The following is a 17258-nucleotide window of genomic DNA, read 5'->3' on the forward strand; positions in this document are numbered from 1 at the left end:
CAATGTCCTACTTCGTCATGCTACAGCGTCACACAAAAGTAGCGAACGTAGCCTCACAACGTGTTGCATCACGACGTGTTGTGCGGCTATTTTTTTTTTAGATTTTTAATTAAAAGTGAAAGTGGTTAAGCTTGTCTGTTGAATCTTATACATATTGAGGCAATGAAAAGCATTAACAAGAGCATGTGACTAAAAAATAACTACATTGCATCCATTGGAACACATTTCCTGACAAGTACCGGTAACAGTTTTGGACATGAAAGGTTTCCACCCGACAGCATCGTCATGCTGTGCCTGGTTTCGGTAGCGCCCGCAATCTCCTCCTGTGAGGCAGAACTTCAAGCTTCTCAAGGTTTAACCCATTAACACCTGAAGCCGATTCTACAAATGTCTTCTAAATCCTACCAGTTAAACGTATGTTGCTATATCAGTGGTGCTCAAACTTTTTCATGTCAAGGACCCCCAAAATGATATGTATTTGACCGCATACCCACATCTCAAAAATATGTTCAGACCTCCAGAAGCAAAGATTTGAGATAAAAGTGTTATTATTTTAAAAATGTGTGTGTTCAAAGTTTTGCACTCATTTTCAAGATTTTTCGAAAATAGCAGATCTACCGTACATGCCCATAGCGGGGCTCAAAGTGACGCGCTATGAGCTTGTATATCTGCTATTTTTGAATAGCCAAAGTATAAAATATATCTAAAGTAGGTAAAATGATTATGCCACTATATTAATACTACAATGACACGGATGCTTTCCCGGTTTTAATGGGTTAAACAGAGATGAGCTCAGATGACAAACTAAACACTCAATCAAAGTTGTTAATTTGACTCCAAGTGTAAAAGTCTGGATTTAGCTGTGTTTTCTCCTCCAAACCATTTGTGCAAAACTACATTGTTTCATGAGAGAAACAATGTTCTCTCATGACTTGCCAGACGAGACATTTTACAGTGCTGCCAACTCATGTCGAGTGCCAACTTTATTTATAGAAAAACAACTAAATCCGCGCAATTCATTAGACCCTTGTTTATGTATTTGTTTCAAACGTGTCTAGTCCTCCTGCTACAGTGTCAAAGAAACTCTGACAGAGTTGACGTTCTCCTCTGCCCCCTGGTGACTGTAGCAATGCTCTGTTCTAACAAGTGGCTCTTTTACACTACAAGAACTAAGTGATCCGTGCCGTGAAACATATTTCACAGGTTGTGGATGTGTTTCCATACACTACGGCTCTGTTTCACAACCTAATTTATGCCGTGCTCAGGAGGTGCTACTAATGTGAGTTCTGGGAACTCTGAACTTATATTTATACTAATGACAATAGCCGATCTACTAGCTGACAACAGGTCACAACGCAATGCGTAGTGACCTTGTAGATTGGCTATTTTAGCTTTTTTATGGTGTACCTCCCTCTTCAGGGGTGTTTGTGGTTATAATGGAAACATTAACAAACAAAAAAACATCACAGAACTGGAAACAGGTTGTGGAAAGTTCCAGGTTATGGATTGGTTGATTGATTGATTGAATACTTAACAAATTGCAAACAGTAGAGCAGTACAATTGCACAGGTAATGTTAAAAAGATGCCACAGATGTTTTCATTGTGGCCGTATATTCAATTCATTAAAGAAGGTTCTGGGTTAGCCCTTCAAGAGCCAAAGGATCCCAGTCTGTGCTAACGGCGATCGCAATTCACTCTAACGGGGATCCCGGTCAGTGTTTTTAGATTACTTGAGTCCAGAACCATCCTGATCTGATCTGAGAACAGGGACTTGACTTTGGTGTGTTTCTCCCACAGTTGTTAATCAGCTGTCGTAGCTTGTTGCGTTTTCTCTGCACTTCTGGAGAGTTATCATGGTCGAAATAAATTCTGTCCCTTGTTGTCTGCCATTGTTTCTAAGCCCCATGCGGTGCAACATAACGTGTTTTGTGTCAGCCAGGGTTGTTTACGAGGGTCCTGCATGTACTGTATGCTTTCTGTATGTGTCCTTTAGTAGCGTTTTCCAGCAATTCTAGGGATTTCTTTGAGTTATCTTAGGGATGGGCAGCACAGTGATTTGACCTCTGACCCCTCTGTTGTCCAGGTACCAGGTCTACCCCGCCTGTCGCAACACCTCCGGAGTGCTGGGCTTCTCCATCACCGTGGAAACACAGGCCACCAAGTTCAAGTGAGTCAACCCTCCATAAACAACATGTATGTAATGGTGTGGCTGCTGTCCTACCCTGTGTGTCTCAGTACTCACTTTAAACCTGTGTGTCTTTGTGTGTCTCAGTACGGACTTTGTAGAAGACAAGGTTGAAGAGTTCCTTGTGAACTTTGGAGAGAAGATGGTCAACCTGAGTGAGGAGGCCTTCAGGTGTGTATGCGTGTCTGTGTGCATGCGTGAATCTGTGCGTGCGGTGTCTGTGTGTCTGTGTGCGTGAGTCTGTGCGTGCGGTGTGTGTGTCTGTGTGCGTGCATGCATGGAAGTGTTCTCACTGACACTATTCTCTACTTATTAACTGTGTTGAATTCAGTTAGACATTTTAATAGAAATCCCTCTTTTCTTCCATTCTTTGCTTCCGTTTCATGACTTGATTTTTAAAAGAATGTATTCTTAATCAGAAGTAAATGTAACGATCCCTGTCAGAACTACTTTATACAATGAAGAGAAAATCAAAGTTGTATAAGGCTTATAGAGTTGGTGTGAGTGACTGTGTTGGTTGCAGGACTCAGGTGACTGCTCTCATCAAGCTGAAGGAGTGTGAGGACACACACCTGGGAGAGGAGGTGGACAGGAACTGGTTCGAGGTCGTCACTCAGCAGTACATCTTTGACCGGCTCAATAAGGAGGTACAGTAGGCATGGATTAAAGTTTTCAGTCACCATGACTGATTTCACTCATTTGGATTCAAAAGAAGCCAGCTTGTTTTCTATGGAAGCGTGTTGCTCTCAATGCGTCTGCGACGCATTGAGAGCTTGTAGAATAGGCTATTTTCGATTATTATTTTGAAATATTAGAGCATTTGAAGTGGTCAAACTAGCAATATGTTCAGAAACATATTCCATAAAACCCTAATATCTCGGATATTTCATAAAAGCAAAGGCTAAAGCCTCAGTCTGTGATTTTTTCAAGGCAGAAACAATATTACTAAAACCTAATTTTACATATTGTGTTCATTGTTTAGAAAACAGCGCTACTGCGGGGGGGCTCCTTTCACACTGTTTCACAAATGTTATAATAGGACTTGGCCATACAAATTTTTTTCAGTCGTGAGATTTTATTTTGCTTTAATCCATGGGTAGGACAGACGGACGGACGGACAGACACACACAGACAGAACAATTAGAATGTAGGCACTTATCAGGGGGGAGTGTTGGGCGGGAGGAGGCTCTGCGTCCTCCCGTTGGGGGCTCCTCACTGACATGTGAGTCAGTAGGATACAACAGAGACAACACAGAAATGTGTGTGGGGAGGAGGCATAAAGACTAAAATGGGGAGAAAAAATGGTAAAAAGCACCAACAAAAATAGCCTTATAAAGTGAGAGATCAGAGAGGAAGAGAGAGGAAAACATCGAAGCTAGCATCTGTATAAACCATTGGTTCTCAAAGTGAGGTCCAGGGACCCCCGGGGGTCCTCAAGGGAATTCCAGGGGGTCCCCAGCTAAATGATAGTTAGGAACCAAATAACTCTGTGAGTGTACAAATGGAACAAAATGGACGGTCCATTTGGTTCCATTTGTACACTCAAGAGTTAAATTAATATTGATTTTACAATATAAATTGGGGTCCCAGAGATAGAAATGCATGTCAAACTGAGGGTCTTTGACATTAAAATGGTTGAAAATCACTGCTAGAGCCGTACAAAATTTCTCTTATGGGGGTCCTTCCATATATTTTCAAATGGGGGTCTGCGGGCTAGTAAGTGTCACTTTGGGGGTCCTTGACATGAAAGAGTTTGAGAACCACTGGTCTAAACAACATGCTATCTAAATATTTGTGGACAAGTAAACAGTATGTCTATGTAACTACAGTATCATGTGAACAAGTTGCTAGCATCTATCAAAACAGACGACAAGTAGTGATACATGACTGGGCCTTCCATTGAACACAATTGGTCGTGTTCAGTGTAGTGAAGCTGGGCAGGGAGGGTGACTGTCACTGTACTGGTGACTCCTACAGGTTGGCAGCCTGTTCAGCAGGGTGTGGAACTGGGAAGGATGGCATGTTCCTCCACATAATATCGTTGCTGTCAGGCAGAAACTCTTATCTCCGCATTTTTACTTTTTGTTTTTTCGTTAATTAAAGCCCTACTTGATCATACTACAGCGTCACATTCAAAAGTAGCAGGTCCGCAAGCGACACGCTTTGAGCTTGTTGATCTGTTACTTTTGCTATTTTTGAAAGTAGCAAAAGTAACAGTTTTGGACAGGTTTCCACCCGACAGAGATGACATGTTGGGTGCGTTCGGAAATACAGCACTGAGCGCACTGGCCAATACAAACTAATAGGCGAGTACGCTCTGGTGCGCAATTTCCGAACGCACCCGTTATGTCCTTCCAGTGAAAGTCACCACAAAAAAATTGAGGGCTCTTCCTGTACCAGTGGGTCACCTCTTCATTTTCAAGTTAATTGATGGGGTTTGAAACTGACTACAGGCCACAGACAGTGTGGTTGAGCTTGAGATTGTTTTAATCGTGTGTGTGTTTGTGTGTGTAGATTGTAGCGTTGAAGCAGATCTCCAGGGAAACTCTTCTCTCCTGGTTCATGGAACACAGAGACTCCTCCTGCAGGAAACTCAGCGTGCACGTAAGACATGTGACCACTCATCTGTGTTTACGTAAGACATAACTGTTGGCTTAAGATCTCTGCCCCCAACCCGACAGGACCCGGCCATTTCGGGTGGGGTCGGACTTAATTTCTCACATATTTCACGGGCTCTTGTCTGGTTGGAGATTTACATTTATACATTAACACATCCACCGCCAAAGGGTAATCTCATAATGTACTCACCAGTGCCAAGGTTTTATTGTTGTTTTTTGTTTTTTTCACGTCGCCATAGACCCCGTTAAAATCCTTTAGAATGCGCGATGCACTGTTTGTAAACATCGTGCACATGTCCCTGTGTCTACCAGTGCAGACCACGTGTCAAACGGGGCAGCCATGTTGTAGTTAGAACGGTTTATGTTAAACAGTGATGACCGAGGAGAAAAAACTACAAGGGAGAAACAGGGGTTTTAGTGTGTGCTTTAGAATGGAGCTCGACGGGAACGGCAAAACCGGATCGCAAATAGTTCCGTTCCGGTGGTGTTACACTGAAAATGGTCCGTGTAGAAAATTGAAAAAAAAAAAAAGAATTTGAAAAAAAGGAAATAGCACCCGGACCGTAGCACTACGGTCTCGGCGCTTAAGAGTTGGATTTAATGGACCGTAGGACTACGTTCTTGGCGTTTAATGTGTTAAAGGACGACTTCACCCATTTTCAACCTATCTTATTATTGGTCCTCACTAATGCTCATTATAGTATGGTATCATTTGGTCTGTGTCTCAGTATCTCTGTGATAACCCAGACATTTTGACATATTAGACAGCTAATGTTGTGGTTGATGAAGAGTCCAGAGAAGTGTCTGTATTAGAGATAGCATGCACCTTTGACCCTAGCCTAGAGGAAGCCTTTATGACGAAGGTCATTAAATACCAACCACTCCTACACACTATCTCAGAGCTGGGCTATAGGTGCAGACTATTTGTTTTTATATTTGGCAGCCTAGGACATACAGTACCCACAGATTGGTTGTTAGACTGGTTTCAACAACTTGGGATGCCCAAAAAGGAGGCAAAAAGGCTGGCAAAGTATTGTGCTGTGTCTGCCATAATTGGTAGCTGCCACATGTGGTGGAGACATTGCTACTTCAGAATCAGAATCAGGTTTATTGTCACATCACAGGTTTACAAGGTAAAAAAGTGGGTTAAATTCGCTTTTGTACATCATTCCCATCGCAACGTTAATTTCCATAGAAAGAAGAGTGGGGAGAGAGAAGAAGAAAAGGGGTGGGGGGCAAGTGGGAAGGAGATCGAACAAGAGAACAATAGAAGGCCAAACAAGTTATCTACATATTTACAAAGTACCTGAGATAAAGAAACAAACTAAGGTGCCTGAGCATAGCAGCAATGTACTGTATGTATACTGTGCATGATATACGTATAGACGCTAAAGTGCTTAGAGAGAAAAGAGCGCAATAAAAAAAAGACAAAAAAGTTTGTGCGTTATACATGGGATTAAGGTGCAAAAGGTCAGTGCGTGTCCACCTAAGGGTGGACTGACCCTGGTATAATCCGCAAGTAGCTCCATGAGGGAGAGCAACAAAGAAAGAAGTAATTTGTACCTGGTGTAATCCACAGGTATGTCCGAGGGGGAGCTAAGTCCAAGTCATTTGTCCCTGGTATAATCCACAGGTGTGTTCAGGAAGAGCCAGAAAAGTCTGCGGCCAGCTGGGCAGTACCGCCTGTTGTACTTATACCCATAGAGTACTGAGGGACATGCTTATTCTATCATGAAGACGTATGGCATGATTTTGGGAATTAACTGTACCTGTAATATTTGTGTCCTTGTACATGAATAAATTGTTACAATGTGTTTTTGCGTGCGTGTGTGTCTTCTCAGGTTGTGGGTTTCGGGGCGGAGGAGAACGACCCCCCCACCGAGGATGAGGAGCAGCAGCAGGAGGAAGAGCGCTCCTCGTCGTACGGGGAGGTGTCCAGGCTCACCTTCGTCCCTGCCTCCTCTTCCTCGCTGCAGGACCCCACTCTCATCACTGACATCCGCGGGTTCACCTCCTCACTCCCCCTCCACCCCTACCACAAGATCCTCAAGTGAGACACGGGTTCCCTCCGGAACTGAAGTACGGTTCCCACTGGGGAACTGTTTGGCCACGACACCAGTAACCTCTTCTTGTTCAAATGAAACAACCTCTCTCTCTCTCTCTCCCTCTGTCTCTATCTCTCTCTCTCTCTCTCTCTCTCTCTCTCTCTATCTCTCTCTCGCCCTCTCTCCCCCTCTCCCTCCCTGTTTTTACCCCCTTTGTTCATTTCATAATAGATAATAAAATCAGGTGTAAACCTTGCATCTCCAAAACTTTTCAAGGCGCCTTGGGAGCTTGTAGGTCGGACATTTTTTGCGGTACACTGTCATAGGACGAAGTAGGGCATTCATTTACGCCAGTGGTTCTCAAACTTTTTCATGTCAAGGACCCCCAAATTGATACGTATATGAATATGTTTTGCGCCAGGGACCTTGCGCCAGAAGCAAAGATTTGAGTAAAAAAAAATCGCTTTAAAACTATTATATTCAAAGATTTGCACTCATTTTCATGATTTTTTTAAAAATACCGGTAGCCAAAGTATAAAATATGGTTAAAGTGGTTAAAATGATTGTGACCCTATATTAACCAATTTTTCTGGGGACCCCCTGGTACCCCCTCAAGGACCCCTGGTGGTCCCCGGACCCCACTTTGAGAACCAATTATTTACGGAAGAGAACAAGACAAGGAGACCTGGTTCTGCCAGACCCAGAATAAATTACTAGTACGCAACACACCTACCTTTTATGCCCATGTATGGACGAAAGGGACAGACCGAGGTCCCTTTTATGCCCATGTATGGACGAAAGGGACAGACCGAGGTCCCTTTTATGCTCATGTATGGACGAAAGGGACAGACCGAGGTCCCTTTTATGCCCATGTATGGACAAAAGGGGGACAGACAAAGCCTCATGTAGGCCGACCCCTTGGGTCTGGCAAAAACTAACAAAATTAAAAAAGTTTAAATATGGAGATGCAAGGTTTTGTGCCCGACGGCATCAAAATGAAGGTTTCATATGAACCACTGTAGTTAGGTCAAACTGAAAGAATCAGTGGTCCTGAGAACCTGTGTTTTTGCCAGTGTATTTCCTGTTAATGGTCGCTATGGTAACTCAGGGTGATAACGAGCATTAATTAAGCTAAGTGGAAAGATTCTCTCCTATCACAGTCTGCTAACGAGGAGACGAAGCCCTTTTGTCTTCATAACATTAATATTGTATCATTTCAGGATTTGCATACGTATACCTGTTCATACTGTAATGTTTGTCAATAGAAGAATTAATTGTTTATAGAATGACGGCCAGTGTTTTTACAGGTGATGTTGAATAGAAGATAAAGGCTACTTATGTTTTACAGGTGATGGAAGTGATATTTTTGGTAAAAACTAGGGCTGTCAAATTAATGTATTAACACATTGCCTGCCAGAGTTTTTTCAGATTTTTAGCTGTTGCCTGCCAGGGTTTTGCCATGTTTTTGGTACCTGTTCGCGTAGCCACAGATTTTTTTCCTCCAGTATGATTGATCCCCAGATGGTTTCTAATCACAGATGAGATTCAGGTGTGGTTTCACAAATGTCAACGAGGTCATTTTGACCTCGTTGACATGTTTGGTTGATGTTTCAATATAGCTCAAAAGCAGTAGTTTTAAACCAAAAAACAAAGTGAATTGTTTGTCCGTTTGAATTTTAACATTGAAGTGAATGGAGCAGCAAATCTTCGAACATTTTTAGCTCCTAATCTGTTCATAATTCGACAAGGGTTGAAATTATAAAAAAATGCAAAAAAAAAAAAAAAATTTTTTTTTTGAAAAAAAATTTTTTTTTTTCCCTTTTTTCCAAAGACGTATATATACGTCATTGGCAGGCAACAGCTGATTTCTAAATGACGTATATATACGTCTTAGGCAGGCAATGTGTTAATTTGACTTAATTAATTATAATTAATGTATGGAGTTAATTTGATTAAAAATGTTAATGCATTTAACACATGTGTAGAATGGCCTGACCCATACAGTACATCCCATAATTCCACCCACTCTGCACTAGTCGCTCTGTTATCTGATGGCTGATAGATCCAAACAATGATCCAAACGAGATGGAAAGAGAACTTGTACGGATGGGGAAAAAACACAAGTCGGTTATTGCCAGAAAAGGCTGAGCGATTTACGTAGGCAGCGGTCCAAATCACAGAGCACAATGGGGTGAGAGAGAGAGGGGGGCAAAATGGCCATATTTTGGACATGGTTAAGAATGGTGATTAATTAAATTGTAATCGTGTGACAGCCCTATTCAAAACGTTTCACCTCTATATTCTGATAGTAATCGTTGCTATATAGAGTGTTTGTTCAGTAACAGGGGTCTCCCCGTCTCGCCTGCTCTTTAATAAACAGAACATAAAATTTCAGGTGGGTTACATATTTTATCCAATCAGGAGAGAGAACCCCACAAAGATCATTTGTGTCATCAAGTCCAATTTCACTTGTTTATCCTGTATCGGTTCTCTCTCCTGATTGGACAAAGTTATTATCCAGACCTGACATTTTCCCACAATTTTCTGTTTGCTAAGAGCACCTACTGAAGGAATACTCTAAAGCAATGATTGCTATAGGAATATAGAGCCATTTAAAACTTATTTCAAATAGAAAAATATCACTTACATTAACCAACATATCTACTAATATGATATTCCTCCTGTATTGTACTGAAGGACCTAGTTCTGTTTGGATGTCTGGTCTCTCGACCCACCTCACAAGCACTGTAATTATGACTGTACAGACAGTGTTTTCCACCCTAAACAACATAACCACTCAACTGCTGACAGGTTCTCAACTGTTTAATATCATGTACATATTTATTAAATCCATCTGTAGCTTATTCACCTTTGGTTTTCTCCTCCTCCTTGTCACATGGCATCCTATGTTTGAGGGTTTCATGCCAAAGTGATTATTCAGTGATAATTATGATTCCATTATGACTGAAAGAGACATTTAGAACTTCATAAATGACTTGGTTTTAATTACATTATCATCTCAGAGATTTGATTTGTTTTAATATGCCACACTTTCAGACCCACTGGTGTAGCAGAGACAACATACACAATATCAGCACCCTGACTCTGTCTGACCAGAATGGAACAGAGCCTTCATTAGTATCATTATATGAAGTTAAGGTTAATAATGGGGGAAGTTCTCTTTTAACTTGTAGTGGTGTAATATTTGAATTGTTATTTGTATTATCAATACTTTGACTGGGAGTCAGCACTATAATTCATGCCAGAAGAAAGCTGTGATTGGCTTAGTATTTACAGTAGGCTACATCATAGCCAATCAGTGACCGCTATGTACAGTATAATTATTCTGTGCACATCAGCTGATGGAACTACAACAGACGGTGAGATGGTTTCCTAAGATAAACAGTGGGTCTCTGTTGGAACGGCAAGACAATACATCATCAGTACAGTAGGTAAGGAGTTAAATAACATTAATGATTAATAATTGTTAAAAGTTGTAAGATATACGATATTGTGTTCATTTAAATGGTGCAACATTCTGTTGTAAACAAGTTTTTCCAATATTTTTGAAAAACACGGTAACACAGATATTGGCCGATAATTGTTAAAAAGTCTTGTATCCAGTTTTATGCAGAGGAATAACTTTGGCTATCTTTAAATCAGTTGGAACTTCCCCAGATTGCAGAGATAGGTTGAATATGTGTGTAAGGGGTTTAATAATAGAAGAAGATACTGATGTAATCAATGAAGCACCAATATCATCATGACCAGCTGCTGATATCTTCAAGTTAGATATTAATTCCAACACCTCTGTTTCATTAGTATCTTCAAACTGTAAAAGAGTAGGGAAGTTACCCTTAATATAATCTAAATGATTACTTTTGGGGTTTCCCATATCCTTCGACAGCGATGAACCTATATTTGAAAAGAAAATGTTGAATTCATTTGCTATAATTTTAGGGTCACTATACGTCTTTTCACCATCCTTAAACTGAAACAGGAGGGGTGCAGTACACTTTTTTTGTTGAGAAGTTCATTGACAACCTTCCAAGTAGATCTGATATCTGTTGATTCTCTAGTTTTTTTTTTTAAATACATTTTCTTTGATATCCTCAATAGATGAATACATTTATTTTTATACTTTTTATAAATTGCAGAATTAAGTGGAGTGGGATTTATGAGGATTTGTTTATATATACCAGGGTTTCCATGAACAGCAATAGAATTTACCAGCTCTTTATTTGCTTTACTGACTTTTACAGTGACATAATGATGGTATACTGCTTGTTATTAATCTAATCTCACTAAGACCAAATTTGTACTATATTATTGTTATAACTTTTCTTTAAATCTTTTTTTTGTTATTCCATTATGGTTCCTTGTACTCTTGTATTTCATCATCATGACAGACTATACATTATATCAAGAACAACATTAACGCAATAGTCAAAATACGGCTGATTTTACACTTGGTTGCATGCTGAAAATAGCCGATCTACAGGCTCACAATGCATTTTTTTCATTCATATTGTAATTGTTAGAATGTGTCTGTTCCCTCTGTATAATGTGAGTGTCTTGTTTCACAAAGTCAAGATCTCACTGCAAACTTTTGTGACATTCCACTTGAACCATTTGAACCCTAGCATCCTTTTTTTGGGCATGTCATAATAGGTAAACGTTTGGCAAAAATCGCTGGTCTACAAGCTCACACAGCGTGTCACAACACAACACTTTGTGAGCTTGTAGATCTTCTATTTGGTGTATTTGAGGGAGAAAAGGAGGGGACCAAGAGTAGAGCCCTGGGGGACATCGGTCAGTGAAGTATTTAAGGTTTTAGTGGTTTAGAGTAAGACTCACATACATGATAGTGTGAGACAAATGGGATGTGTGTAGCTATATGTCATTTAAACACTTTCTTTACTGCTCTACAGGACACAACGCACAAAACCACATCCGAACTGGAGCAGAAAAACACATTATGCTTCAGTAGGTGAGTACTCATTAACATCATTAACAAAGACGCAACAAAGATATTTCTAACCTAATTTGTGTGCATGCAAATACTCATGTGTGTCACACACACACACACACACACACACATTTGATCAATCTGATTAGCAACAGTATGCCAGGAAGCCTAGGTGATGTCGTCAGGTGATGTGGAGATCTAAATCGCCATTCACACTGTCCCTGATTTTCTATGCAAATGCCATGCTGGGTCACAACACACACATTATTCTTCCTACTGTAGTATAATTTCTATCTGTTTTTTTTAACTTGCATACTGTTCATAGCTACTGTATAAGCCATACGGGCTAATATACCACACCATCTCAATTGAAAAACTGTTTTCTGCCCGACAGCGACGATACAAGAGTGTTTCTTTTTTATTATGTAAATCAAGTGGATATTCTTGTGTACAAAGGGAACAAGAATGAGGTGTGATTAATCACAAAATAGGCTTTCATATTTTTTCATATTTTCAAAGTCAACTTTATGATAGCTGCACAGCAGCTATGCTGTACCTAAACTGATTGTTTATGGCTGAAGACTTTAACTAATACGTTTACAGTGACATATTGATGGTATACTGCATGTTATTAATCTCATCTCACTATCCTCATTAAGACCAATTTTATTATATTATTGTTTATAATAATAATAAAAAAGATTAAACACACTTTTCTTTTTTTCATTATTTTATTATGGTTCCTTGTACTCATTTCATCATCATGACAGACAATACATTACAAGAACAACATTAAAGCAATAGTCAAAATATTTAGGCTACAGGAAAAATAGGGAAGGAGGGGAAGAGGATGCCACTCACACAGGGCTCCTTCAGTGGAGCTCGCCAAGGGACAATGTTGTTTGCATCTCTGAGAACAGCATGTTTTTAGGTTGGCGCAACAATGGCTGATAAGTCTATTGAGAATTACCATTGAAAATTTGCAACGTTAATGCAAGAGAGAGAAACGTGAATAACATACAATATGCAAGTATAATCAATGTAGGTTTTTTTATTCTCAAAAGTGTCACCTCTCTGGGTGGAGTTTGCATGTTCTCCCCGTGTGTCCTAGGGTAGGTACCCTCACAAAAACATGTAGTAATCCTGGTCTACTGCCTCCCCCCTGGTCAGCCAGGGCTCCTGATGGAGGGGAAAGGAACTGGTTGGAATAGCATGTTCCTTTCACGCGCTACGTCCAACCGGGGAAACTCCCCCCTGTCAGGTGATAAGAAGCGGCCTGCTTGCTCCTCATGCATTGAAGGAGGCATGAGCATCAGCTTGGGCTCTCCCTAGGCTGGCAGAGGGAGAGTAGCGCCCAGGATTACATAGGCAATTGGCACTGGGTGAAAAAATATGGGTTACAAAATAGTGGGATAAAATAAATAAAAAGTGTATTTACAACAGCAAAGTTAACAAGTCACAACAATCATGAAATGTGAAGCTATTTCTGGGCCCTCTTTATACTGTGTACCTGGCAGGAAAACCGGCTTGACGGCAAAACCGGTTTTCAAATGGCAACTCATTAACAATTCGGCCGAATGCAAATGAGACTATTTGACTAACAAAGGCGACTTTCTGTGGTGAGGGCTGCTAATGTTTTGTTGATTTTTTTTCCCCCTGGCGGATCTTGCACAGGGGCATGTCAAACTAGGTAAACATTTGGCAAAAAGCACTAGTTTACAAGCTCACACAGCATGATACAACACAACAATTTATGAGCTTGTAGATCTTCTATTTTCGTGAAGAGATTTGGTGTAGAGGGAGAAAAGGAGGGGACTAAGTGTAAAGCCCTGGGCGAAACAATATTTAGGATTTTAGTGGACATACGTACATGACAGTGTGAGACAAATGGGATGTGTGTAGCTATATGTCATTTAAACACTTTCTTTACTGCTCTACAGGAGACAACGCATAAAACCACATCCAACTGGAGCAGAAAAACACATTATGCTTAGGTGAGTAATCATTAACATCATTAACAAAGACGCAACAAAGATATTTCTAACCTACTTTTTTATGAGGTTAGAAATATCTTTATATCGTTATATTTACACACTACTTTAATAGAATGAGGTCCACAATCATCAAGTTAATATTAGCCAAATATTTTAGTTGCTTCAAATTAAAGTAAGTGAAGTCATAAATTAGAAAAGTGCGCTCCTTGGAGCGCAGATCTCCGCCAGGCCGGGTTGCCTACCCAAGGCTGTGTCAGTTGTGGGGTGCAGCCATCAGGACACAAGGACGCTGTGAAATAGAGTGAAAGGGAAGAGTTTGTATGACAGACTGCAACTGTTCACGTTTGTAGCGGCCCTTGGACAGAAGTGCTGTCCAAGGGACTCATGCCTATCGGTCCAGCATTATTCGAGATTAGCTGTTCACAGTCACACAGTCACCGACAGACAAGACATGCACACACACACACACACACACACACACACACACACACACACACACACACACACACACACACACACACACACACACACACACACACACACACTGTGTTGAATTGAACACACATTGAATTTTGGACTGTTTATATCTTTTTCAATATAAACTAAATTGAGTTCCCACATAAAAAAGAAACAAATAAACATGGTCAATCCCTAATTCTGATTAAGATAAGTTCTCTACCACTGCTATGAGTTTGACTAACTGACCACAAGCAAAGGATTCCATTATAAACATCACGTGTCATAACTCCAGAGACCTCTAGATTGAATGTGGTACCTTAGTGTTTATCATTCATTAAGTAAGTAAGTAAGTACATTTTATTTGTATAGCACATTTCACAGAGAGGACTCACAAAGTGCTTTACATAAACAGAAATAAAAACAGCATATTTCAGCATTGGAGGAGAACCTCAGTGATATTACCCGAAAGCATGTTGAAACAATAGAGTTTTTAGCTGATTCTTTAAAATAATCACAGAGGCTGCAGCTCTCAGGCCACGCGGGAGGGCATTCCAGAGTCTAGGCGCTACAGACTGAAAAGCTCTGTCCCCTTTGGTGATTAACCTGGTACGAGGAATGACCAATAGACCCTGGTCTGCTGACCTCAGGGACCGGCTGGGCACATATGGTTCCAGCAAGTCAGGTGCCTGGCCATGCAAAGCCCTAAAAGTGAGCACCAGGACCTTGAACTGAACTCTGAAAATTACCGGAAGCCAGTGCAGAGATGCCAAAACTGGAGTATTGTGACACCTTCTGCTTGATCTAGTTAACAGTCTTGCAGCAGTGTTTTGAATGAATTGGAGGTGGTCTATGGATGTCTTATTGAGGCAGGTGAGAATCGAATTACAATAATCAAGGCAAGAGGAAACGAAAGCATGTATAATCATTTCTAGATCAGAATGGGAAACAATCGACCTTAAGTTCGCAATGTTCCTGAGATGGAAAAAACAGGTGCGGGTCACCGATTTAATGTGCGTGTCCAGGTGCATGGCCTGATCAAAGATTACCCCAAGGTTCCTAAGCTTGGGGCTCACATTACTTTTGAGGGACCCAATACAACCAGCCACCTTGGATGCAACACCATCAGAGGCCACAATGAGCACCTCGGTTTTGGCCTCATTCAACTGGAGGAAGTTACTTGCTAACCAGGCCTTGATGGCAGACAGACACTCGTTTAGAACAGCAAGGTTAGAATTAAAATCGTCGGGGCAGTCAGGGTTAAAAGAGCAATACAGCTGGATATCATCCGCATAAAGCTGGTAGGAGATGCCTTTAAAAGAATTTATAATGTGTCCTAGCGGGAGCAAATACAGTGCGAATAAAATTGGAGTACCGAGCCTTGGGGGACCCCACAGGAAAGGGGGACAGACTTAGACACATGAGGGCCAGTAGCACAGCAATTGTCACTGCTTGTTCACAACAACCAACGCAGTTGTCATTTTTACACCCAGCACATGTTGAGTAAGTACCAAATATAGTACCATTTGTGTGCACATGGGTGTGTTGGACTTAAAATGAGGTGTGGTCAAGTGCATTGCTATCTTAGGTGGAGTGAGGAAAGGTCAGACCAGCTCTGACCTGGTCTAAAGTCTAGTGCAGTCCCCAGCGCAGTATTTCCCTGTTATTGTGCATTAGATAGTAGATTGACCTATATAGGCGAGTTCTCTGCTTGTAATCAAAATCCCACCACATCCATATGCAGCACCTCTGAGGAGACCCAGTTGCCAACAATTGTCGAGTGGTAATTCTGTTTTATGTGTGCAATTCATTTTTCCAAATTAACTTTTATACACAGTGTACAAAACATTTATAATGTTATTACAGTAATAAAAACCCTTGCAACATCAATCAGATAACTCACTTATCAGATAATATTATAGACTGAATATATTGAACCAATATTATAGACTGAATATATTGAACCAATATTATAGACTGAATATATTGAACCAATATCATAGAATGAGAATACATTAGTCATTTAGCAGACGCTTTTATCCAAGGCTACTTACAATAAGTGCATTCAACATAGGTAGGGAATGAAACTAATCACCAGAAGTCTTAAGTGCATATCCTGCAAAAACAAGCAACCAAGAGTATACCTAGCGCTAAGGTAAAAGTGCTATATATCAGCTACCTACTTTCTTAAACAGATGAGACAAAATAGCAAAATCAAATGAGCACGAGCTAATACAAAAAGTGTATCGACTAAACAAGATCCAATAAAACAGTACAACAATAAAACAAGAGTTCGTACAACTAGTTAACAACAAGTAAGCCAGACAAAGAGGAAGGGTAGTGTTTCCTGAAGAGGTGGGTTTTCAGCCTGCGGCGAAAGATGGCCAGTGACTCTGCTGTCCTGACTTCAGTGGGAAGTTCATTCCACCACTGTGGGGCCAGAACAGAAAAAAGTCGTGACCGTGTCGATCGACCAGAAGGACCCTTGAGTGACGAGGCAATCAGTCGCCCCGAGGTGGCAGACCGAAGTGGTCGGGCAGGGGTGTAGGCATCAACCATAGCCCGGAGGTAGGAAGGAGCTGTTCCTTTCCCTGCCCTATAGGCTAGCACCAGGGTTTTAAACTGGATCCGAGCTGCTACGGGGAGCCAGTGTAGAGAACGGAGAAGGATAGTTGTGTGGGAGAACTTGGGGCGGTTGAACACCAGACGAGCTGCATCTTTCTGAACAAGCTCCAGAGGTCTGATGGCAGATGCCGGAGCACAAGCCAGGAGGGAGTTGCAGTAGTCCAGGCGGGAGATGACAAGAGCCTGGATGAGCACCTGGGCTGCCTTCTCCGTGAGGAAGGGGCGAATCCTCCTGATGTTGTAGAGGAGGAATCTGCAGGACCGTGTCACTGATGCGATGTTTGCCGAGAACGACAGTTGATCGTCCAGGGTCACACCCAGATTCTTCGCAGTCCGAGTTGACGTCACCACAGCATTATCAATGG

General features: G+C 41.2%; 2 protein-coding genes across 3 annotated transcripts in view; one reads left to right on the top strand and one right to left on the bottom strand.

Annotated features, from left to right (window-relative positions):
• nrd1b (nardilysin b (N-arginine dibasic convertase)) overlaps positions 1-8226 on the top strand; it is a 43895-nt gene extending 35669 nt beyond the window's left edge. For both annotated transcript variants that reach the window (XM_084067646.1, XM_084067645.1), the window contains exons 29-33: positions 2085-2168; positions 2274-2357; positions 2710-2833; positions 4701-4790; positions 6646-8226. In XM_084067646.1, the coding sequence (XP_083923772.1) occupies positions 2085-2168; positions 2274-2357; positions 2710-2833; positions 4701-4790; positions 6646-6858 (595 nt within the window). In that variant the 3' untranslated portion in view covers positions 6859-8226. The remainder of the gene's footprint in view (positions 1-2084; positions 2169-2273; positions 2358-2709; positions 2834-4700; positions 4791-6645) is intronic.
• The window catches only part of LOC311052606 (ribonuclease inhibitor-like), a 436715-nt gene that overhangs the window by 210074 nt on the left and 209383 nt on the right, over positions 1-17258 (bottom strand). The gene's annotated exons all lie outside the window — the stretch shown is intronic.

Source organism: Gymnoscopelus microlampas (genome assembly GCF_963454915.1).
Source record: "Gymnoscopelus microlampas genome assembly, chromosome: 9".
Classification (NCBI taxonomy): Eukaryota; Metazoa; Chordata; class Actinopteri; order Myctophiformes; family Myctophidae; genus Gymnoscopelus; species Gymnoscopelus microlampas.